The sequence below is a fragment of the Aphis gossypii genome, chromosome 2 (assembly GCF_020184175.1).
Source record: "Aphis gossypii isolate Hap1 chromosome 2, ASM2018417v2, whole genome shotgun sequence".
Classification (NCBI taxonomy): domain Eukaryota; kingdom Metazoa; phylum Arthropoda; class Insecta; order Hemiptera; family Aphididae; genus Aphis; species Aphis gossypii.
The window spans coordinates 28517473-28544607 of NC_065531.1; the positions used below are offsets into that span (position 1 = coordinate 28517473).

Sequence of the window (27135 nt, forward strand, 5' to 3'; positions counted from 1 at the left end):
GTGCACGCGGTTATGCTGCACCGTACAATGGCGTATTATATATTATGTTATTATAATATACCTATACGAGAATACACGTGAAAAGCACAAAGGAGATAGATAATATAGTAAGTCGTACACGACGTGCGTCCTGCCGTTGCGCGTGCATACAATGCGTGCGCTGCGCGTGTGTGTCTTGGGATCATTATAATATATTTTATAAGTATATAGTTTGTCGGTTTGTTAGCGAAAGAGGAACCTGCGACTGTCCCGCGTGGATATAGTGATATCATGCCACGTAGAACTTTAGACCAACGTCCGTTTCAACGATATCGATAAATTACACCAGAAAATATTACACGACAACTGGCCAGTACTGTAATATTATGCATACCTATATGTAATGCGAAATGCTCTCTCGGATAAATAATGTCCGCTGCAGGACTACCGTTTGAATTCGACGGTTTGCAGTTGTAGTCGACTGATCCGTTTGAAATATTGTCCGCAGACGACTCCGACATAATAATACTAATATAATACGCCCGATATAATAACGTTTATTACGTATTAAACGTGTATGATAATGATGTGTGATCAAGCGCTAGAATCTATTGATTATGAAAGTCTATTATTAATACGCATGTTTGTAAATCGGAAAATAGTAGACCGCATATAATATACTGTGTGTTTAAATATATTATTACTGTTATCGTCGAACGCTAATCGGTAAACACAATATTATGTCCTATCATCGATCGTTTATTTTGCGACGCGGAGAATTTTTGATTAGTTTCGAAAGTTCTACGGAATTGCAAACGAAGGAAAGAAACGACTTTTGAATAAAATAATAGTATGTATTTATACTGTTGTAAAAATTAATGAGAACAAAACGTGTCTCTCTTTCCATATAGATAAATAAACGACATGTTTACTAGCTCCCACAAGTTTAATCTAAAATTAAAACAATTCTCGAGTTTCGGTTTACTATGATTTTTTTTTCGCAACATTTTTATAGCTTTTGGTAGCTACGGAATTAATAATGTGCTTGAAATCCGGTCGTGTCAACTCATTGTGTATTTTTATAAACATATATTTTATAACCTTTACATCAATAAATCAGTATATACTTAAAGATTTTTTTAGGACACAACGATGCAAGTGTATATTAATTACGTAGGATATGTTAATTCAGTTCGAAACATTCACGACTTTTTTTTTATATAATAATAACCTGTACATTTATGGTATCTGAAATCTAATATTTGTTATCAAAATTAATTATAATTTTATAAATTATTTTTTTTATTTATAAAATCTTCAAAATATCATTAGGAAACATGATACCGTGAATACAAAAGTGTATAAGAGTAGGTATGTTATATAATAATACTAGTTAAATAAAAAATACGAATTCTATCTTTAAGAAATAAAATCAATAGTAAAATAATAATAGGTATTATGATTCATTGTTATTTGTACTAGTAAATATTATATACTCTTATATTATTTTTGTTATTCATTTTATCCATTAATCCTTTATGTATTTACTATAGAATAATTAAAAAATTAATTATCACGAGGTTTAAAAATTACTTTGTACCTTTATTAATTATTTTTCATTTATAACTACTCGTTTTATACTCACATTAAGCATTATTTTTACATTAATCATAGACAATTTGTTGACAGTTGAGTGCTCTTAGTGTCTTAATACATAGGATCTAATTAATTATATATATATTATTATTATTTCAAGCTAGAATCCATTTGTAGTACGTCCACTTTGTTGATGGCATTATTTGTAAACGTCAAGGTAAATAGTATTTAAAGGATTAGAAAGTACACTTAGTTTTTACTTTTTTTTTTACCTGAGAGAAGAATTATTATCTTACAATGCATACATATACTATAGTATAAAATACTAAGCATTATAGTGTATATACCGTTAAGTATAATATAATGCCTGTGCCTTTATAGTTTTTAACGTACCTAAATATTAAACTGTTAAATTTGTAATACTTAATCATTTTTCTTTTAAATAAATTTATATTCATTTTTTTTTAAACAGTTTCATGTTATTTAATATAAATATATTTTTTAATAATATTATGTTACGATGTTACATTATACGATAATATTATGACAGACATTACACGTATGCAATTATTGATTTTGGAATCAATAATAAATGCTTATTGAAGATTTACAATACACGTATGTAAGTATTCATCTGTTTTGCTTAGCTTAATAAAAACTTAATTGCTGGTAGATTACAATGGTAAAAATGGTATTTACCTAACTAGATTTTGTACAAGAAAAGCAGAATTTTAAATATGCCTTTGGTGCACTACTATATTTGTCATTTTAAGACAATATATTCTTTGGAATAATGTCTGAATATAGGTCTTATATACGTCAAAAATAGAATGGACTAGATTTAACGTTATAGTAAGGTAAGTATAATTATTTGGAACAATATTATAATGGATCTACATTCTATACAGATTCGTCGTTTGTCGTTATAATATTATGTTTTGTAAGAACGGCCCCGGACAAGCGCTAAGTACGTCAAAATAATGACTTATTTCAAAATAAATGCAATTTTTTTTTACGGTCAATAGAATAAATTAATATAGCTGTGCGTGCAGAACATTAATAGCCTAATAAATATTATCTATGAATTAATTACAGAAATATGAATAGATAAAATCAAATTGAAGGTATTCAAACACCTACACCGCATGCATAACACACTTAGATGTATTATAGAATAGTTGTATAGTTATTTTTTGTTTTATGACACAAAGCATTAAAAAATATGTGGATACATTAAGAAGACGTACAGATGTCCGTATAGTATTTATTTCATACGCAAAGCATGGTAAACTTATGTTCGGAAAAATAGACACAGTTTTATTATTTTTTTCATGTTTAAAAACATTTACCTTGTTATCAAATCATAAAGATAAAACCATCATGGTGTTCTTCTATGTTTTAATGTTAATAAAGCGACTTATAAAAGCATAACGAATATAGAAATTTTAAAACGTTTCAACCTCTTGTTGCAATAAAAATATCGTAAAAACTGACTAGTAAATGCACGTAAGAATATAAAATATTTATAAAAAAAAAAAAATAATTATGTTATCTAAATTTTGATAATATGTCAATTTAAAATTTAAAATAAAAAATAAAAAAATTGATTAAATTGATTTGGTTAAGTACTAAGCATTACATACCTACTTGCATATTTATAATATGATAACGAGTGACATCAAACTCTCTGCAGTCTAAAGTCTCAAACATGCATGTTATAGTAAAAAGTGTATCAAATTATTTAGTTTATGAAACTTGAATAGATCACAGCAGTAATAAATGTTAAAAATAAATTGTATACTATGCACTGAACGTCTGTAATGATTCAAAAGTATAAAATTAAATTCCGAGAAATTTAAGTATCTCAAAATAATTTATTAGAAAGCTGGGATTTGCAGATGTTTACAACTAGAAGTAACTTGGACAATTTAGGACACTAGCCATTATTTGTGATCAATAATAATTCGTTCAATTTGAATTTGACAAAGGACGAAAGTAATCTAATATTATAATATTATGTAGTACATTTTGAATCTATTTAATTCAACGTTTTCTTTTAAAAATATTCATTAATTACTAGCTAATAATTATTATTCTATCGATAGTGAGTTATAATTAGTTATGCAAATTAGATACAATTTGACAATTTAAAACAGAATATATAATTATACTATATTTTACAAAAATTATAGCTAATTAATAGGTAGATACTATCAATAATGTATTGTCAGCCGATCCCATTTTTACTTGGTTAATTTAAAATTCATGTAACGCTATAGTAGGTAATTATAGAGTCCTGAAGTTTTTTATTTGCACGTTTTCGCGAATGGTGAATGAAATAGCAGGTGATTATAGAAAACAAATTTTAATCATTTTACAAGGAGCTGTATTATAACATTTTACTTGGCATATTTGAAGAGAAACTCTCATACATTATTTTTATTAATAGTAATTATTTATTAATTATGAACAAAAACCGATGTTTTATTTATATTTTTACCGTTTTTACATACCTATTATTATACTTGATGTATTATTTTTTTCATATTTTTTTTTTCAATTAAGAAATATAAATAAAGATTAAGTAAATTATATTGCACTTAAAAGTTGACTTATCATTGATAGGAAATCCTAAAATCATCCCTACCATACATTTATGCTTGTAAATTTATAGATTCATAGTGCTCTTTATATTAATTAGCTATACGTATGAGTAGGTTACGAGAATTTTATATTAATTTAAAGATATAATGTTAAGCATATTTTAATAATTTTTAGTGCAGAAGGCTCTAATCACTTGTCTCTTATTTTATAATATAAAACAATAATGATACTTGAATGAACAATACTTATTTTTAATTGTTGAAAATTACGATTGTACACAATTTACAAGTTCTTAAGTCATGTTGGTATTTCATTTATTTTATCGCAATTCGCAATCCGTTCACTGTTATTGGAACAGTGTAATTAATAATTATATTATTAGTATGTAATTTTTATAATATTTAACACACATTTTTATGACACATTATAATACTTAATAGTGCTTATATACTTTTATGCGGAATCGGTGTATTTAGTTTACTTAAAAAATAAAACATTTAATACACCCAACGTAATACTACCTATATATTTCATAGTAACACGATGAAGACATAAAATGTTTATTTTATTAATTTAATCGTTGAACTAAAATACTGTTGTACAATAACAATACCATTAAGAATAGGCTGTGAATTTATTTCCGGTAACTTTAAGTAATCCGAGATTCATATCTATAAGCTTTTACACCAAAACATCTGGACATATATATAAATTATTTTCTTTTTTATCGCCGCATTTTATTTTATTATACGTCATGCGCGACACTAAAATAAAACCTCGGGACCGCCATTAAAAAAGGATACTGTAAACGCGTTTATGTATGTGTGTGTGTGTGTGTGTGTGTTTACGTGCGTTTATACTTTATATAAATATACTGCAGTAATATATAATATAATAAAACCAAATCGGCCGTAAAATAAATACGAGCGCGCACGAATTTTAACACTTTTTAATTTTCGTATTTACTTGGGAAAGGGTGTTTTTACGAGTCTCGACGTTTTTGACATCGATCCATTAAAAACGCAAAAAAAAAAACCTGCGGCCAAGACCATTAACGTCACGTGCCTTTTAGAACGACGGTGTTTGTGTGAATGCGTAGGTGTATGTGTGTGTGTGTGTGTGTTTGCACTCGTGTACATACAGGAGTGTACGAGGATAGATTAAAAGGAGAGTGTTCAGGAATACGAAGAAGAGAAACAACATGGGTAGGAGTCCAGAAGATAAATCGTCTGAAGGGTGTATAATAGACAATCCCCAATACGGGTGAAAGGGAGAACTAATCTGGATTAGAGGCAAAATGCTATTTGTAAACGTCATTTTTTTTTTTTACACACGCTTAAGTCAAGCTTTACTATTGTAGGTCCAACGCGTGTCCCAAGAGGGCAAAGAAATGGAAATCATTTTTATTCAATCTTATGTATTCGACTTAAGTGTTTTAATTTTACGTCAAGCATGCTTCTTTCAACGTATTTAAGATTAATTTGTACGAGTGAATTATATTTTTTTATAAAATGAACTAGTCATATTTTCGTTGATGACTTATTTCAGACATATCAAATATACAATTTATAGCTTATATAATATTAAAAAAAAATAATTTGACGACTTTGTCGTAGCTTTCACTTATAAATTATAATATTAAGCCATAATAAAAGTTAAATTGAACAAACCAAATAATAACAATTCTTATTTTACTTTTAATATTTAAAATATTGTTATATTGAACAGATAAGTATAATATCTAATGATAATAATAATAATAATATTTATTGATACCAAATTAGAAATACAAACATGTTAAAATAAAATAGATAAATTAATTGATCTTTGGTTCTCTTTTCAAAAGCAAAGCTTGTGCAGAAAAGAGAGAGTTGTGATACAAAGTGGTTAATAATTAAGAAAAAGGATGATGGGTCTAGTGATGGTGTAAGAGTGGTTTTTGTCACCGAGCATCGTATATAATTATTGTAAGATATCTGTATGGCAAGCAGAAGATTGAAAACATAAAAATTTTATTTTATATGAATAATTATATCAAACTTTGGCGGTACATCTATTCATTAATATTAATTATTTTTAACTGTCGGTAGTTATTTTGAAAACTTGAACATTAAAACGGGAATGAATTAAACATTATAATTGAAGACCTTTACATCAAATCAGGCGCGTAGTTAGAAATTTCTAAGGGGGGTATTATTAAAAATAAATTGACAATTTTTTTTTTTTTTATTTAGAACTGTAGTTAAAACTATTCAACTCGACAATTATTTAAAATTACAATATAAATATTACATAATTAAATAATGAATAAATAATTGACAAAATTATACACACAAAACTGATTACTTTACGTATATTTAAATTTTTCACATAATATATCATATATCATATTATATCGATTTAAGATAAATCGTGCTTATAATGTATTTTCATCTTTATAAAACATATTAAGTATACCACGGTCAGGGTATTTAATGTTTATATTGTACAAACTACTAAATCGTATACATCTAAATCAATGACGATAAACTTAATATGTGGTCTGATTGGTGCTGTGGTGGTTTTGCGGGGAGGGGGGATGATAGGTGAACCCTTACCCCTTGAGCCGAGTAAAAACAAGATATGAATGAACATTGAGCAAACAGTTTAATATTAAAAATCGTTTGGCGATAATTTTATTGTAAAACTGTTTAAGGGCGCTCGTTCTTTACTGGTTTACTCGTATGTACCGTGATATGCCATATCGGGTGGTATCCATAGATATTAAAGAAATAAATTGTATGATGGTAAACAGTCAGCAAACCGTTTGTTTTCGTCACAGATATATACATTATACAATAATAGCTTTCGTTACCTCTTCGAAAACACGGATTTTATTTTAAAAATAATTATTGTATTAATTTTTTTATTGATACCTAAGTACCTATATGTTTATGTTAAGCCATTGTAGTATAAACTTTATACCTAGAACTTATGATTTCTTCTTATGTATCAAGCAATAGGAAAAAATAAATGGGATATTCATGAAAATTGTAAGTAAATGCAAAACATTTTCGCCACCCCCCTTGTGGCTTCTCAAGAACCACCACTAGATTGGTGCAGGGTAAAATTGTTCAATAATAATAACGAGTATTCAAATGAATAAAAACAATCAAGTTCCCAATAGCACAGATAAATATAGGTTATTTTTTTTTTTAGATTATTTGTAACTTATTTTGTACTGTTATGTACTAAACTTATGTACTTAACTTATAATTTGTATATTGCCGTTTGGCGTAAATAAAATTAAATAAATAAATAAAATTAAATAATATATATAATTTATATAATATCAAAATAGGTACGTATTATTCTGGATTGTATTCCAAAATATTTGATCTCCCATTGATTTTCTCTTTTTCAACATCTTGCCAAGCTGAATAATATATAAAAAAAAAATATTCGATCATATTATTATATACTATTGTAAACTACTATTTTATACCTATAAAAAATAATATAAAATATTCAAACATTTAAACAAAATGTAATTTTTTTAAAATTTATAGTTTTCAAATAAAAACCATACAACATAATCTCGGCGGGAAAATGTTACATATTTTTAAAACCTGTATAATTGTCCAAAAAGACGATTGCTATTATATGGAACAAATTAATTTTAAATTTGATACTTATAACAAAAACAATAACTTAACTTAGAGATCAAAATAAGAAATTGTTAAGTTATTATTTTATTCATTATCTATTAAAAAAAACACAACTAGTGATACACTATATGGATTTATTGAAAATTATGTATAATTATTAAAAATTAAAAATTAAAAAATGTAATTACCTTGTTTGATGAATAATATCACTTCTTTATAGTTGTACTCTATAGGCATGGGAATTGATACTGAGGGTGAATAATTATTACCGCTATCACACAGTACATTTTGGTCAATTTCAAATCCAAAATACAGACTTGTGTCCACCTCATACTTATTATACATAATTGAGCTTTGTTTTTTCTTTGGCGGTACACGCACAGTAAACGAGGCGCTCTGTGGGGGGATCGCTGTAGGAACTTTGTTTAGAACGGCAGTCTTCATAGCGGACTCTATAACCACTTTCTGGGATTCATGCACTATATAGGTGACATGTACATCCCTGTTGATAAATTTATTATCGTAATTTACATTACTCACTATACTGTCAACATTTCGTTGTGGTAATGCAACAGTAACTGTTGGTATTGACTCTTCAGAAGTGGTAACTATACAGGCTGGTTTAGTCAAATCGGTTTTAGGAGCTTCTTTGTATGATGGCTGTTTAAAAGGTGTAGATGAGGCAGGCAAAGAGTGCACAGAATCTAGATCAGAGTAATCTTCAGATTTATCAGAATGAGTCATTAAAGATGTGGATTTCATTCTTTTTTTATTTTTTACAATTTTAGGTTGCGTATACTGTGACAATAAATGTGAGTCATAGGGAGAAAAATTACTAGTGGTTGCATTTAACTTATTTTGTGATTTCTGTTTATTTCTCTTTTGTTTATTGGTAACCAATTTTGTATTTTGTGATTTCTGTTTGTTTCTCTTTTGTTTATTGGTAATCAATTTTGTATTTTGTGATTTCTGTTTATTTCTCTTTTGTTTATTGGTAACCGATTTTGTATTTTGTGATTTCTGTTTGTTTCTTTTTTGTTTATTGGTAATCAATTTTGTATTTTGTGATTTCTGTTTATTTCTCTTTTGTTTATTGGTAACCGATTTTGTATTTTGTGATTTCGATGATAAGACTTCAAGTCTCTGTTCAGTAGATACAAATTTCTTAGAAGATTGGTTTTGTTTTGGTACCTTTTTTTTACTTTGTTTAAAACTTTTAATTGATTTTGACTCATCATTTGAACTATCCATTGGTTGAAAGACTGTTGTAGATACATTTTCAACACTATTATACTTGGTCATTTTCATTTTACCATTTTTTGGCCTACCGAAATCGTTATCAGAACCTTTTCCATCTCGACTGTTAATTTTATTTTTTTGACTATCACTACTTTTATCTCCAATGAATTTTAAGATTTCATCAATATTTTTGTCCCCTCGATACCCTTGAATATCTTCAGAGCGAACAATTCCATCTTTCTAAAAGTTATGAAATTAAATGTTTAAAAACGTTTTAATATAAAATTAATTATTAGGCAAACCTTCATTAGTTCCTTTTTTTGTTTATTTCTTTTAAGTCCAGTATAACTTGTATCTTCAGTATTGTTTCTCTAGAAGAAATACAACAACAAAAATGATTAGATTATGACAGAAATATTGGTTTAGCTATTAATCATTATTCATTAGGTACTCATTACAACATTATAATTATAATAAAGTTAAAAAATTTCTTGCAACTATTCTTTTATCAAGATTAGATAATCAAAAAAATATTGTTTTCTTAAATATAAGCAAGTAGTTAAAATACATATATTTTATCTGGAGGTAAGAAAAATAATATTTATATAAAATATATGTAAAACTTAAACTAAAAAATTAAATACTTTAAAATTAAACACACCTTATTATTAATATTAAATGCAGTCTGTAATCCTAGGTTATCTGAAACATTGTAAAATAATACATATTACTATACAAAAAAATAAAATTAACAAAAATAGTATAAACATTTTTTAAACTTTTTTATATATCAATTTCTCAATTTTTAAAAATGCAAAAATAAGTATTTAAGACATAGTAATAATTAAAATATAATAAAATATTATCAAATTTTCAACAAAAAAAAAAGCGGATAAGTGAGTCATTAAGTACATGTACATTAGGTGCCGTGTGGATCACTATTATAAATTATAGGAGTGTTAAATTTTAATCTAATGATAGGAATCATTGTATACAAAAAACGATTCTGGACGAAAATGATTTGTCAGCCTAGGATATAATTTCCAGTGGTTGGTGAAAAAGGTGGCTTATGTTTAAATGGCCTGAATACACCAAAATTTTAATTCTTTTATAATTATTGTAAACTAAACTTATAAAAATCTTGTATTAAATTTTCAACTCTTAGCTACTTATGCAACATTTGTTATGAATTATAATAACTACAAAATAATTTGCAAATATTAATGATTTTGACGAATTTTTATCAATATTTGAACTTCAAATGCTGATAAAAAAAAATGGGGCGTATGTATTCTTATAATTTTTTAATCACTATAAAAATAACTTATGAGAAACTTTGTATTGAATTTTCAAGTATTTTGACTCCACTAAAAAAATTTTGTCGACGCTTCAAAAAAACTTTTTCAGAAAAATTAAAAATTTCAGTTGTCTATGAATAGCTCAAAATAAGTCAAATATTTTGAAAATTAAATCATGTAAAGAAAATGATAATTTAAATAATTGGTGAAATTTTTAAGTATCTACAACTTATACTTTTTGAAAAATAACAATAATATTTAAAATCGTTTGAGGATAAATCGTTATCGTCACGATATTTCGTAAAAATTTAAAATTCGAACACACTTAAAATTTTTCCTATAATGATGTTTCGAGTTTTCTCTATAGCTATTTGAAGGAAAACATATGAAAAACTAAGTATTGTATTTTTAATCCTTAGTTATAAACACATACATTTTTATGATTTTTCAACCTCAAAATTACTTGCAAATTTTCGCGTTTTCGACAGATTTCGTTACAATTTGAACTATAAACGCTTATAAAAAAATGTGTGACTAACGATTTTTTATTTTGTTTAGCTACAATAAGAACAACTCATAAGGAACCTTGTATTAAATTTTCAAGTTTTTTTAGTCATCCAAAATTTTTTTATCGACACTTAAAAAAAAAATACTCATAAAAATCGAAAATTCCAGTGGTCTATAAATAATTTATTTTTTTTAGAAAATTTAACTGTGTATAGATAACATTGACATTAACATGTTTTTCTCGATTTTTTTGAAAACTGTTGGAAAATGTTACATTTTACCTGAATAATGCACCAAGGATATTCGAAAATCACCCCCCAAGTTTGAAATTAATGCATTATTTCGACTAGTTATGCTTTACACAGATACAAAAAAAAAAACAAAATAAACACATCATTGTAAAATCAATACATTCATTACTCCGTTCGAATTATAGCAAAAAGAAATATATATTAACAAAACACACTAATACTGTTTAATAAAAGTAAGAATTTGTTAACTGTTATGTCAGTAGATTTCAAAGTATGCTTTGTGATTAGTGTCGGTTTAAGTAAAAGTAAACTCAAATTTCAACCAAAGAAATCATAATTTTATTGATTTTTTTTTCTGTAAATATTATGTTGTCTAATTTTAATTTTGATGTATTGTGTATCCATGGAAATAGAAATATTTTAACTCAGTACGTTATGCATATTTTTAAATACTACATGCATTTGGAATGTAATATTAAAACTAAAGATTCTCATCTAAAAAAAATTATGTTGTATTGTGCATATACTAAATACCAAAGTTAAAAAAAAATGATGATCCAGAAATTATTAATCTAATTTCATATTCTGCAAATAGAAAATTTGAATAAGTTTTGAATTTTGCACTGCTGCACACTGCAATGATTGGGGTTAAATGTTTTGGTCTTAACACAACAATGTTATTAAAAACTTTTATACCTACAGTAATATTTTACCATTGTTAGAACAGTGTGTAAGAGTCTTTATAGAGCATCTTTTGTTTTTGAAAACACATAGTGTAATACTATTTAATAAGTATACAAATATTTGGTTTATGATTTTAAATTTATAAATACTGTTTTCTAAATAGTGTTACAAGTAGAAAAGTTTGAAAACCACTATCAGTCTCATACCTAATTCATTGATACAAAATATTATTATATAATACTATGTAGGTACTAATCAATTTTCTTATTTTACTTATAAATGTATAACACAAATAAAAACATTTTTTATCTAAGATATTCATACACAATAAAATGTGACATTTTAAACAACAACTCATTAAAAAAAAACATCTATATTAACTGTTTTTTAAATTTAAATATTAATAAAAATTGATATAAAACACTAAATGTGTGTTGAAATTTGTATAATTGCTGTTATAAATAGCATGTCATCATAATAGCTTAAATAATGAAGTATATATGCCATCATAACTGGAGGGAAGGTGGTTCTTAAAAGTTAAAAATCAATGATTTTGTTATTTTACATAAGAAGAATAATAAGCCTAAAATGCAAAATCTAAATAAACCACATGGAAAATAAAACAGATAATTATAAAATCTGAGTTTTATTTTAATGTTAAATTAAATGAAACAAATACCTACCTATTAAATGTCTTTGATTGAATGTTATAAATGGATTATTTGTCATTAAATTATTTGGTAACATCAGAGTTATCTGATTCTGAATTGAGTGTAACAAAATATAGATAGCTTCTTATAATATTTCAATTTTTAAATACAATAAAATATAAATATAATTAATTTTAATTAAAATGTCATAATGTCAAAATGTCATAAATGTACCGATGTATTGCTAGTGCTAAACTTCTAACAACATTTGAAACTCACACTTTTCATTTAGCATAATACTGTTTTATAATACAAATACTAGAAAAATAAATATTTATTATTTGTGCTTACTTGGTTTTAAACGGCATTTTCTTGAATAAAAATAATTAAGCAATGTTAGAAAATGATTATTTGTTTAAAATTGATTCATAAAATCTTAAAATTTAAAAAAGCGTTTTTTAAATAATCAACTATTAAATTTAATATATAATAAATTATAATATATACAAACCGGTCTATTCTATTTTATTAAATTGATTGCAAAATATGGCGATCTATGCTTGACATTTTTAAAGGATTTTTATCAAAAATGCAGTGATTTATTAAGTGAAAAGTTATTAACCAAACGATTTGGAACCATATTAGAAATCATACGATTGCTTCCTGACTTACCAAGCTACATTGTATATCTATAATCTAGATATAAATAAACCTAAATACACTGGAAGAATTTATTCTCAAAATATAAATAAATAAACAATAATATCTGTTCATTCGGGTAATAGTATATACCATTATATCATTATCAATAAATTCTTGTAGATTGATGGCAGTATAATGATACTATATGATGTTATCTATTAATCAATATTTTAATATATACATGTATCGATAATGATACATATATCATTAAAGAAATAATGCGTTATATATTTAATGTTTGTTATAACATTTAATTAAAATACTCCAATTCACAAAATGTCAGGTAACTGAATATAATTTGTGGCAATTTACATTGTTGTTTATTACAATAATCGAGGTAATTTAGTGGTTATTGTACAGTATTGTAACAAGTAATAGTAAACAGTAATTGTTTTGAAACAATAATAATTCTTAATACAAATTGTAAATAAATTACAAATTATCAATACAATAAATATGAAATAAAAACATTATAAAAATTTATGTTGCTTAAGATATTTTTTAAATTATTTAAAAATGCTGTCAATAAAAATAAAAAAAGATACTTCCAAGGTTTTTATACACAGTTAAAGTATACAATAATTTTGTGTTACCAGTGGCACCGAACTAAATAATTTAACATTGATTTAGAAGAGGACGATTTCAAATTTCGTTATGAACTCTATGATGGTTCTAGAGGGAAGCAACATTATTCACCCCCTAGACTCTGAATATCCTAGTTTTATGTTAAAACAAATATAAATCAGTTTTTGAATTATAGTTTTATTATAAACTGTTATATAATTATAAACTCTTTGAAACATTAAATTACAATTATTATTAGTTAATTAGATTTCATGAAAATACAAAGTTATGCTTCTTGTGTTAAATTGTATATAATATTTCTTTATTTAATAATATAGATGAGCATACCTTTTATTAATTATAAATAAAACTTATTTACTGAATTAAGCAAAATCATTAAAATATACAATTTAGTCATATCTTTGTAGTGGTGAACCACTGTTGAATCATTTAAAGTTAAAAATTTAGAAAGAAATATTTTAGAAAAAGTTTTCCATCCCTAAAACAAAGATTTTGTTATGTTATTTTAATAGGATTTGAACGTATAATATAATAAATATTTGATATGTAAAAAAAAAGCCAATCGTAAAATACAAACCACCCATTTAATGCATATAATATATTTGTGTATGAAGAATATATATTATGCTAACCTTGTAATAAGGTTCGGTACCACTTGTGATTAAAACTTAACATTTTATAAAATATTTGATAAATATTTGAATATCTTAATAAACAAATAATATATATCAGTATAATATTAGCTATTGTCATAGTTTTAGAATATTTAAATGATTATAAATAATTATGTTGATTTCAACAACTTACTTATATTAAGTTAGTGGAGGAGTATAAAATTATTTGTTAAACAATTACATTTTGTTTTTTTCCACAGCTTTACTACAATATATTCGGCTAATATATTATTTACTACAATAAAACTACTAAGTTCAGAGGAGTCGTCCATTACCGCACAAATTATCAGTTATTAGTTCAAAATTACTCACGATCAGTAATTTACACAAATATATGGTCGTTTGACCTATCCTTAATGTAAAATTACAATAAATAATAGTTGACTTTGAATAGTCTATACGAAACGTATATATTATGTGCTAAGTATATTTTTAAAAGTAAAATGTATTATTGGATAATAATCATAGAAATATTTCTATATTCATTTATTGAGTAGGTATTGAGATATTGAGATATTGACGTTTTGACTTTTTGAGATTTTTTATAAAGGTTTGAGTGACATTGTTTGGCGTTGTATAAAAAACGTGGTGAATCGATTAAATATAAAACAACAAAACATTGTATTAGTTTAGTCTAATGTTAATTATTACTGATCAGAAAAAATATGTTATAATTTATAACTAATAAGTATAATATTAGGAAAAAAATTTTTTTTATCAATATAAAATGAAATTGTGAATATTTAATAATGTAATTTGTTTAAAAGAAATCTTTGTTTGTTAATTTGTTTATTCAATTAAATTTACATAAGTATAATATACTGAGTGGTAATAAGCTACGGCGTTGAATGAATATGAATGCGGTTATGGAAAGCCCCGAACTAAGAACACATAAACTCATTTAGTATGCTATATAAAGTTGAATGATATTTAGTTTGATAATTAATATTTGTATTTTGTATTATCATACAGGTTAATTTGACTTAAAATGATTGGTAACGATAAAGAGCAAATAGATAATTGACCAGAATCCAACAAAAGTTTTAAAGTTTTGAGCAGTGTGAAAATAATATGTAATTATCTAATTCCGATAAACTAAGTGTATTTCGGTACCTATATCAAAATATTATACTGCGATTTATTCAATTCAACGATGATCATTATTCATGAGTTATGAGTATCATGAAAATGTTGATACTAAATTTAATAAACTACTTAGACGTTGAAGTACATAGTTATTTACTGTAAATAGTGTACTATTTTATTGGTTACAAATCATACTATAACCTATCAGAGTTTAAGTAATTTAATATATAGCATAGTAAATGTGTTCCCATCATATTTTATAAAACACAAATCTACTGTTATCACTAAACCATTAAATTAATGGAATTAATACTACACATTTTATGTGACTATAAATTAATTATATATATTATATAATTTAGGATGTAAATTGTATTTTGTAAACTTTTTTTACTCCCACTACCCTTGATCCATTTTTGACGATTTTTGTTAGTGATGATTCCAAGCTGGTTCTAATTATTCTCGTGATGCGATTAATCAAATCTTCTTTTTCAGAAAAATTTAATTGATTGAAGTAGGATATCATTTCTGGAGTTATTTGTATAATACGTAAAGGTTTTGGGGTGGAAATATCTAATTTATACTCTTGAATGTTATTTGCCATAAGGGTAACATTTATTTGAAACTCTTTCATTTGCAATATCACGCAATCGGCTAAATTGAATCGTTCACCAATATTTATGGAAAAGTAAGTAGTCCCGGTTAGTTCATCGAAAGTAGTCCCCTCAGTTGGGTTAGGTTGCAATGGAGTATGTATTTGATTTTTGAGTTGTTTCAATAATTCATTGAATTCTTTTCGTGGTCGTGCAGATAATTTAGTTTTTATGTTATTAAAATATTTCATGTTTACCATTATGGTACGTGATATGAATTTGTTTGCGATTATGTTAGAAAAAACTTGTAGAGAAGTAATATCTAAGTTGAAAAATGGTGGCATATGACCTAGTAATGGATCGTCGAGTGATTTTATTAATTCACCGCTTATGTTGAGCTTAAATTCTTCACTTTTACAAAAATCTCCATAATCAATTGTTCCACTAATCAATAACTCATCAGACACTCTTAAATCAACAAAATCTGGAAAATATCATATAAATACAAATAAATTTTTTATAATATTATAATGTCGAACTAAATTATGACAAAATACAAATAAATTGTTGAAAAAAATATTGAACCATTATTTGTTGTATTAACACTATGATTATCCCTTTAATAGATTTTTATAGTCTTCAAAATTATAAGAAATTTTAAGATAAGTATAACAGTCAATGTGATAATATGTCACAATCAAATTCTTAGATTATTACTAGATAGTTTGAACTTCGATTGACTATTTATAAAATAATGTAAAATAATTTGAAGAAAACTAGAAGTAGATAGGTAGATATGGGGTTTTTTTTTTATTTAAACAAAATTAGAAAAAAAATGCCGTTATACATATTTTTATTTTATCCTTTATGATAAGTTCAGTCTATGCCCAGTGTGTATTGAAGATTACAATGTTTCAAAGCAACAAACATTTTATGCGATGTACAATCAACGTAACTTTGTAATAATATTACAATGTTAAAATGTATACAATGTATACGTTCTGTTTAAATAAAACAAAAATTTAAGATTCATCCTAGCGATATTATAAAAATTGTGCAGATCTATAATTTTATAAATTATAATAATACATCGCATACTCGCATGTTTGTTACATAATTATGTTCAGTAATAACATTGAACTGTTCTACTTAAAACTTATCAGAAACATAATTTCAATTTTTCAGATTTCACAAAAGTACTATTTTAAAATAGTTTTGTATTCTACGAATATATACAAGTACACTCTTGGTTTTACACTCTCGGCACACTAGGTGAGTAAATTACTATAAATTTGTAAATAAAGGTAAGAGGATATCTTCTTCTATTAAGAAAATTGATAAAATTTAATATTATGAACATGAACTATAATGTAAACAGTTTTTTATTCTTTTTAGTTCATTAAATTCAATTTTGTTGAATGTAAACATTTAAAATTAGGTACTATTATAGCTACTGGATTTTACAAATAAAAATTCCAGATATGACGGTGCTAATTAGTATTGATGTATAACACCTAAACACCTTCTAAAACCAACCAACTTTGAGTAGCTACAACACGATGATGAATCAACGAAAGTTAGTTGAAAAAAGCGGGCAAGTGGGTACCGTTCTGCTGTACATTAGGGGGTGGGGTTGACCTCGGACTAGGGTAGGTTAAATTTGAATGCAATGATAGGTATCATAGTATACGAAAAACGATTCTGAACGAAGATGATTTGTCAGCCTAGGATATAATTTCCAGTGGTTGGTGAAAAAGGTGGTTTATGTTTAAATGGCCTGAATACACCAAAATTTGAATTCTTTTATAATTATTGTAATCTAAACTTATAAAAATATTGTATTAAATTTTCAACTCTTAGCTACCAATACAAACATTTTTATGAATTATACCTACAAAATAATTTGCAAATATTCATAATTTTGACGAATTTTGACGAATTTTCGTGAATATTTGAACTTCAAATGCTAATAAAAAAAAAATTGTGAATATGTATTCTTATAATTTTTTAATCACTATAAGAATAACATATGAGGAACTTTGTATACAATTTTCAAGTATTTTGATAGGGCCAAAAAAATTTTATCGACCCTTCAAAAAAAATTTTTCAGAAAAATTGAAAATTTCAGTTGTCTATAAATAGCTCAAAAAAACTCAAAATATTTTGAAAATTAAATCAAGTAAATAAAATGCCAATCTTAATAATTAGTAAAATTTTTAAGTATCTACAAATTATACTTTTTGAATTATAACAAATATCAAAAATCGTTTGAGGCTAAACCGTTATTTAACGCGGTTTTGTAAAAATTTAAACTTCAAACACTCATAAAAATTTTTTGTCTGAATCCGGTAGAGTTTTTTTTACAGATATTTGAAGAAAAATGTATGGAGAACCTTGTACCAAATTTTCAAAACTTAGTTATAAAAGAAAAAAATTTTATGATTTTTCAACTTAAAAATTACTTACAAATTTTCGCGTTTTCGGCAGATTTCGTAAAAATTTGAACTATAAATGCTTATAAAAAAAAATTGTGACTAACGATTTTTAATTTTTTTTAACTACAATAAAAACAACTCATAAGGAACCTTGTATTAAATTTTCAAAACTTAAAAAAAAATTTCTCAAAAAAATCGAAAATTTCAGTGGTCTATAAATAACTCAAAAAAAGTCAAAATTTTTTGAAAATTTAACTATATACAGATACCACTGACATTAACATTTGGTGAATATTTCAAGTATTTTCAGTGATTAGTTTTTGAATTACAACCATAAAAAAAAATCGGTTTGGTCGAAAACTGGTTTTGCGTAAAAATTGCCGTTTTTCCGTCATTTTTTTTTTGTTTTTCTCGATTTTTTTGAAAACTGTTGGAAAATGTTAACTTTTTACCTCTATAATGCACCAAGGATATTCACTTTTACATCGGAAACCACCCCCATAGTTTGAAATTGGAGCATTATTTCGACTAGTTATGCTGTACACAGACACAGACACACAAAAAAAAAAAAAAAAAAAAAAACACACATCATTGTAAAATCAATACATTCATCACTTCGTTCAGAATCTAAAAATGAAAAAAATGGCTTTATTAATTTATGAAATCATTAATATAGGCTGCCATTTAAAAATCAATAGTTGATAGTTTTTTAACTATTAAATATAAGAGTGAAAAAAAATTAAAATTTAATACAGTTGTATAAAAACATGTATCTAGAAATTTGAAAAAGAAATTTATACTTTTTGAAATAATGAGTGTTGTTTGATAAAAAAATCACTCCGTATATATATATATATTAATACAATAGATAAAGTATGTATCTTCATTCTACACGTACATAGATCAACTAATTAATGATATGTACAAGGAATCAATATATCAATAGCTGAGTATAGTACCCCTTACGAATTAGTTACCTACTGACTGTCAAGTTTGATTTAAAATTAAAATAAAAGTTATAAAAAAATAAATTTGGAGGTAAGACTTAGATTATAAATTCTAATTTTTCGGTTACAAATTATTACGAATTGGTTACTAATTTGCTAGAACGTTATTTTACGCGTGAATTTTGGATTTCGTAAAAATTTAAACTAAAGATAATTTTATTTTAATTGACCAGGTAAGGCCATAATCTTTTATAATAATTGTAAGCCACACTTATGGAAAATCTTGTATTAATTTTTTAAGTCTTTTGACTCAGCCAAAAACATTTTATCGATATATTTTATATATATAAAAAAAAAAAAAAACTAAACAAAAACGAATTTTTCAAACACCTTTAAATAGCCTTAAAATAAGCAAAATATTTTGAACAATAAATAATGTTAAGATAATGTTAATATATATATACCTATAACTAGTGAAATTTTAAAGTATCTACGACTTATACTATTTGAATAATACCAAATATTGAAAATCATTAATTTCATAAAAATTTAAAAATATTCAGACGCTCAAAACATTTTTTCCTATAATGACGCTTCATGTTTTCTCTATAGCTGTTTGAAGGAAAAGTTATAGAAAATTTGGTGTTGAATTTTACACCTAACCTTGGATATAAATAAAATATTTTTATGAATTTTCAACTACAAATTACTTGCACATTTTTGAGATTTTAACATACTTATTTTTGTAACATTTTTAATTTTTAAATTTAGAGGACTATAAAAAAAAATTGTAACTAACTATTTTTTATTTTGTTTAATTACAATAAGAGAAACTTATAAAAAAACTTGTATTCAATTTTCAAGTTTTTTGGGCACCCAACATTCTTTTATCGACATTTCAAAAAAAAAAAATACTTTGAAAAATCGAAAATTTCAGTTGACGATAAATAGCTCAAAAAAGCCAGACTATTTCTAAAATTTTATCGTGTATAGAAAATGCTAATAAGAACATCATTAATTTCAAACAATTTTTTGTATATAAAATCAATGTGTATTCAAAATTTAAAAATTTCATTCTTAACTGGAAAAAATTATTTTAAAATATGAGGACATATTTTGTGTTACATTTAGGTGTGTCATGCAAAATATTAAAACATAAACATTATTGATATTAAAACTATTAGGTCAAGTAAATATGTATGTAATATGTAGTATTAAGGTTTGGTCAGTAAGTTTTTATCGATATAGGGATACAACAAAATTTTAAGTTATAACTAGATTTCGCGGAAGCAGTGCACAAGCAGTCCCCGTGGCGTCGTCGATTTAAACCGCAAAAAAAAAAAAAAGTTATAACTAGATTAAACAATAACATTATATTTTATAAGTGATAGGAATAGACAAATTGGGGCCTTTCAGTGGTGATCGCTTGATTTGGACACCTGTGACACTGTTAGACAATACAGTAAAGTAAATGTTAATTTTTAATAACTATTGTGTGTCTGAAGCGATTGTCGAATACGGTACTATAATGAAATAATAACAAGTAAGGAAATAAAATAACTTAGAATGTTTGAATAAAATACAATAATATAGTACCTATATCTATGATTTTTCTGAAATATTAAAAAAGATAATTTCAGCTTAAGAACATATAATTGAACACAATATATAGATATCGAAGTACCTACCTAAATGTTTTTCTTTTATGTAACCACGAATGTTTTGTGTACTTTAATATAGTCAGTAAATTGTAAATTATGTTTATTGTTTTATTAATGTTTTTAAGTGTCCATACCTGTCTTGTGTTCATCATTCTTCTTATCTTCGTCTTGAATGCTATCTTCTTCTATTTGTTGTTGTTCTTCTTCTATTAGTTGTTGTTGTTCTTCTTCAATTTCATCTTCAGTTGGCCTTCTCATAAACTCAAAAATGTAAACTATAGCTAATAACTCCACAATTATACCACAAAACACAATATAATCCTTTAAATGCGGATACGTTTCTTCCAAATAGTTGAGAATATCGACTATATTGAGAGTGATTGAAATCATAAAACATAAGATAGATACATAATTGTATTAATTACAATGATGAAAAAAATATTTGCAAAAAAGTTATATCAAACCTGTGACTGTGAATATACTCGTAAATATTGATTGGTGTAAGAAATAACTGCAATTTAAAAGTAACCAACGCATTAATTAAGAATACAATTAGACATCAAAATACTGATTTTAGAATAATTAACTTACTTCATTGTTATTTTATTTGATATAAATATTGTTTTGTAAATATTTGCTTTTCTTATATTTTAAAATGTTGTTTTTATTGTTGGACTTGAAAAAAGAGAAGTAGCATATCGTACGCCAACCTCTACCTACACTAGTCAAACTATCGAATGTTTGCAGGAGCACGGTCCAGGCACTGTGTTTGCCAACAGCTGCGAGTCAATCAATATTTCAACCCCAAAATTGGCATGCGCGAGTTGAAATAGCGGTCCAGACGACCGCGACATCAGTAGGTAAGTAAGACAATTTTGGTAATCAATGATGTGCTGAAAGAAATCCGGGAATATTGTATACGTGTATACGCCATCCTACGACACTCAGTCACTTTCGCAAACACCAAAATCATCAATACTAGTTGACTGAATTACCAACTGTTGGCTCAACACCGCACCATCAATATCAATTCTAAGAAACCCCACATAATAAAAATTTATTTTATTACATAATCTGCACCATTGAAAATAATTAATACATGAAATTGTTGAAAAATTAATAAAAGTTAATAAAAGTTAAAACACTATTTATTTTTATTGTAAAATTAACATTGGTAGCAGAAAAATTTTTTATGCAGTTAAATTAAGAAATTTGATAAATACTATGAAATAGAAATAAATAATAATACAATTTTAAAGATAACACAACATCATATTTTTCATTAAAATATTTTGAGTTTCATTTATTTAAAAAATGAGTATAATATAAATTTAAAAAAATCTTAAAACTTACAATCGGAATAAATAAATTGTAATATACATGTCGTGTACTTGTGCAGTGCATACTATGTATAATGAGACTCAGTAAAGTATTGATTCCCAAGTTGAGAATCACTGATGCGTTATACATCAATGCAGTGGTTCTCAACCTTTTTTGATTCACGTCACACTCACACACTTGACAACCACAACAACTACGCTGAAAACACTGTTTTCAATATTTATCCCGTCGTTGGTATCGCTATGCAGCGTCCCATCATTGGTATTGAGTGAGCGCCGCGCTCACCTCATTGTTTTTTCAACATTACTCATTATATAATAAACATAGAATATTGAAACCAACACCAAATTGTTTATATTTTAATCTTTTACAAAAAATATTCTTACAATTTTCCTTTGTTATAAATATTTTGAACAATAAAAATTAATTTATAATTTAATATATATAATAATATTATTATTATCACTCATCTTGGCCCGAGTGCTCTGACATGATTTGTTGGTTGTTACACAGTATGCATGTAAATATTGTGTGCTCCTCAAAAATCGGTCTGCTACATAATCTACGAAATTTATTTACATTTTAATATTGAAAATGGTATGAATTTTTATATTATTACAAAATACCAAATTATTTACTTACCATTTTTTTTTCGGATAAATCGTACACTTAGGCCGACTACCACTGCTTGAGATTTGATCGACACTGACAGCAGTCTTGTATCCAGACAATTTTATAATTTGTTGACGAAGTGATATGGATAAATTTGGTTGGTGGAAGCGATTTATCATAAACCGTTTTGTCAATTCATTTCCTAGGTTTTTCAAAAATTCACAACGACTTAAAATTTTCCCGGAATTTTCTCTATGTATAATTTGGCTGTTTATTCCAGCTATATTCATCAAGGAGAAAAATATGGTAAGTGACCATCTGCAACTAATTCTATAAACTGAATACTCGCCTTTCAATTCATCCACAACATCCACTAAACCTTTTGTTTGGTTGTAGAAAACTATAACTTTTTTTCAACGGATTCAGGATCAATGTCTCCTTGCTCATGTATGGTTGAAATAAGTAATACATTTTTATTTTTTTTTTTTTGGTCAGTAAAATATTTTCTTCATATCCAAAAACAGATGAGTTCAATGTTCTTTTTTTTTGTGTCCAAAAAACATGGAGGAATTGCACGTTTATTTTTTTGTATTGTTCCGATCATAGTTAGGTTGTAATTTTTCAATAAATCTAATGATAATGGTATCGAACTATCGAACTATACCAATTATCTATGGTTACATTACATCTCGTTTTTGAAATAAGGGCAACCATTCTTTTTACAATGCTCATAGGACTGTTATCTCACTTATACGGTCTATCTGGCTGTGTTCCAACATAAACTTCCATGTTTGCTGTAGGTATAGAAAGTACAGGAATCAACTAAAGCCTATATTTGTATTCCGTATTTATTAGGCTTATTCGGAATGTACTGCCGAAAACTACATCGCTCTCTAAAACCTTCGAGCATTTCGTATATTATGACGCTTTCTCCTACTGTATAATTATTTTGACAGCGTGTTACGAAGTTATCAAATAATATACGAATGGGTGTGAGTTTGTCAATTTGTTTTCTTGTAGCTTTAGTACCAATATCATCAAACCTCAAAGTCCTTAGTAAAATGTAAAATCGAGCTTTAGACATAACTGCACGAAAATATGGTGGTACTAGACCGTCATCTGACCATAAGTCATCGATATTCAGATGGTTGCCCGTAGCCCGTATAACTTCAGCTAAATACAAAAGTCCGAATAGTGAATTTATTTCAATATTTGATATTTCACGTAAGTTACTTTGATTACTATAATTTTGACGAAGTTTATCTAGATAAATATTAGTGCACTGCACTATATTATCAACATCTGAATTTGGAAAATATAATTTCCAACAATCTAAAATAAAATAGATACAGTACCTATCGCGAGCAACTCTTTTTACATCTGGTAAATGCAAAACTATATTACGTCGCCGAGTGCGTATTTTATTAGACGGTGGGTCAAAAACCATTTAGTAATATTATCTTTCCCTAAGTAATAAGATGGTTCTGGTAAAGGACTTTGACTTCTCGAACGGTCTCGAGGAATAATTATTGATCTTTTATTATTATTTCTATTTGACTCAGAAAAATCATCGTCAGAGCCATCATATTCATTTTCAATATGTTCATTAGCACAGTCAACATAATCGGGATCAGCATCTGTATCATCCGAATCTTCTAAATAATCAATTTCTTCTAATTTTTTAAGCCGCGAAGACAAATTTTCAGACATTTTAGAATAAAAACTTAAAAAAATAAATAAAATAAAAATATATTATGCGTACGCTTTTACGTAAAAATATTACGTCGATATTATTGAGTGAGCGCACCGCTCATTTTATGGATACTAATAACATTACATGATGATATCTAATCAAAAAATATTTATAAAATTAATATATTTACTAAAGTATATTAATTAGGCATGTGTTGATTTAAGGTATAAATAGTATCAAATGAATCAAGTCATAAATAAACAAGTGGTTCTCAAAATACTAAAGAGGTGAGCACCGCGCTCACCACGATACCAATGACAGTTAATTGTTATTCTAGAAATGTTTTTCTTGCGGCTCACCTAGACAATCTTGCAGCACATTATTGTGCCGCGGCATATCGGTTTAGAACCACTGTAATTAATTTATATATAACATGATTGGCCAGCGAGAAGAGTTTCGCGAGCCGCCTAATATATATTAATAAATATGGAAGAGCCGAAATGGAAAAAAAAGTTTTAAAATTATTATATATAAATATAAAAAATAAGAAAATAATAAATAATTAAAAGTTAAAAAAAACATACCTATTTAAATATTATAACAAGAACACTATATTTTTTTGTAATTTTTTCCTATAAATTGTAATTTAATAAAATATACTTTTTTAAATACAGAAATTCATACTAAAAAAATTCTTTGTAAAAATTGTACGATAGAGCTACAAAAGTCTATACCTAACCTAACCATAGACAATATATACATAGATGGGACATTCCTATACCTATTGTACACGGTATACTGGGAGCGAAGTCGAGTCTACTAGTTATCATAATGGTTATATGCGGTTACAGATACTGGTTTATGATAAAACAAAATTTTTATCGTTATCAATAACCAAATTAACATTATACTATTGTTATCGTTATCATTTATGGTTGATACCACACCTAAATTATGTATTACCACTTTGGTATCTAGTATGCTCTTCGATCACAGTAAGTTGAATACATGGTATGTCCTATCCATGTAATATCTATAAACATAACCCAACTGTTTGTAGGGTAGTTGCACAGATTTCTATAAAGAACTAGATAGCAAACTCTTGCTTTCAATTGAAGCCAGATTTTCGGTTGGCATTATATGGTATTTTATATGGTAAATATTAATTAATAATTATGTTGTATTGTATTTTATGATGCCTAAACCTGTTGTTTAAAAAAAACTAAGAATTTTTTATAGAAATCATTTTTCATTTATTTCTATATTTTACCATTAAAAACGATGTTATTCCAATGCATATTGTATAGGAAATGTAATGTTTTGCCAACCGAAAAAATGGCGGAAACTGATACGCGAGCTTCAATATTAATAATACAAATAATATACGAGTTCCTTCTCTAGTTAGTATAGTAGTCTGTGGGTAGTTGTTCAAAAAATGATAAGGATAAAAGATAAGCATAAAATCTATCGCCAATATAATATTTTCAAATAGATTTTCAAATAGAATTAGGAGGTGGCAGTTTCAACTCGCTCGCTGCGCTCGCTTGGACATTCAAAAAGAAAATAGTCTTCGATTTTCTATGCAATACAACTATGTTAAGTCACAGAATTAAAAAACGATGCCCATAATTTTGCTAACAACGGTTAGCAATAACTTTCGATTATCACTTCTCGTGCCCTTATCATTTTTCAGACAAGCGCTTATCACTCCTGTTGTTTCGTTTATCATTTCCATTTATATGAAAATTAAAATAAACAATGTTGCTCAAGATAGGAAATAAAGTAATTTTCCTTAAACTGGCAACAATGACAATTTCAAAACAATGATCAAAATGTTTTTTTTTTACTATTATTATTTATTACTGTATCATACAACCGCATTGTACTAACTCAGAGATCATTATTTTAGGTTATGCAATTACATATTTATACAAGATCATGTTAAATAACTAATTAGCTGAGTTCTACTCAAATTAAGTTAGATACACTACTCAGCGAGATCAATATGCCACTCGGTATAGAATATAGAAATGTTTATAATTTTTGTAAAACGGTTATATTTGACGGTATGTTTTAGCAAAGAACAAACAAGAAACGACACTCTACTGTGTGATAATATAGTGGAGGCCCGGCCAGGAAGTTATGATCGAACTATTGGAGGCTCTGCCTTGAAGTTGGTACCGGTTTTGTTTTACAATAAATAACATGTATAGTAATATTTTATATTACAACTAATAGGCTATACCACGATTATCTATGGTTATATACAATAACCGAGCCAGCTGCACTCAAGGTCACCCATTTATTTAACACACAATGATAGAGAGTGTCGTACCCCTGGCGGCACTTGG

At 26.2% G+C, this 27135-nt stretch overlaps 1 protein-coding gene across 1 annotated transcript; it reads right to left on the reverse strand.

Annotated features, from left to right (window-relative positions):
• Nucleotides 1-6005: 6005 nt before the first annotated feature.
• On the reverse strand, nt 6006-22147 carry LOC114127087 (DNA ligase 1-like). Its single transcript, XM_050201628.1, has 7 exons — nt 21730-22147; nt 21603-21649; nt 21273-21503; nt 9727-9767; nt 9368-9436; nt 8015-9305; nt 6006-7594 (listed from the first exon to the last, which is right to left on the reverse strand). Exons 1-7 carry the CDS (start codon nt 21732-21734, stop codon nt 7527-7529), a joined length of 1752 nt encoding a protein of 583 aa, XP_050057585.1. The 5' UTR covers nt 21735-22147; the 3' UTR covers nt 6006-7526.
• Between the last annotated feature and the right edge of the window lie 4988 nt (nt 22148-27135).

Bases quoted from the DNA above. Each gene is read 5' to 3' on its own strand.
- LOC114127087 (XM_050201628.1), bottom strand. The intron at 9,306-9,367 runs GTTTGCCTAATA...CATAACTTTTAG, and splicing joins AAAAAAAGGAACTAATGAAG to AAAGATGGAATTGTTCGCTC. The intron at 7,595-8,014 runs GTAATTACATTT...TATATTATTCAG, and splicing joins GATATTATTCATCAAACAAG to CTTGGCAAGATGTTGAAAAA.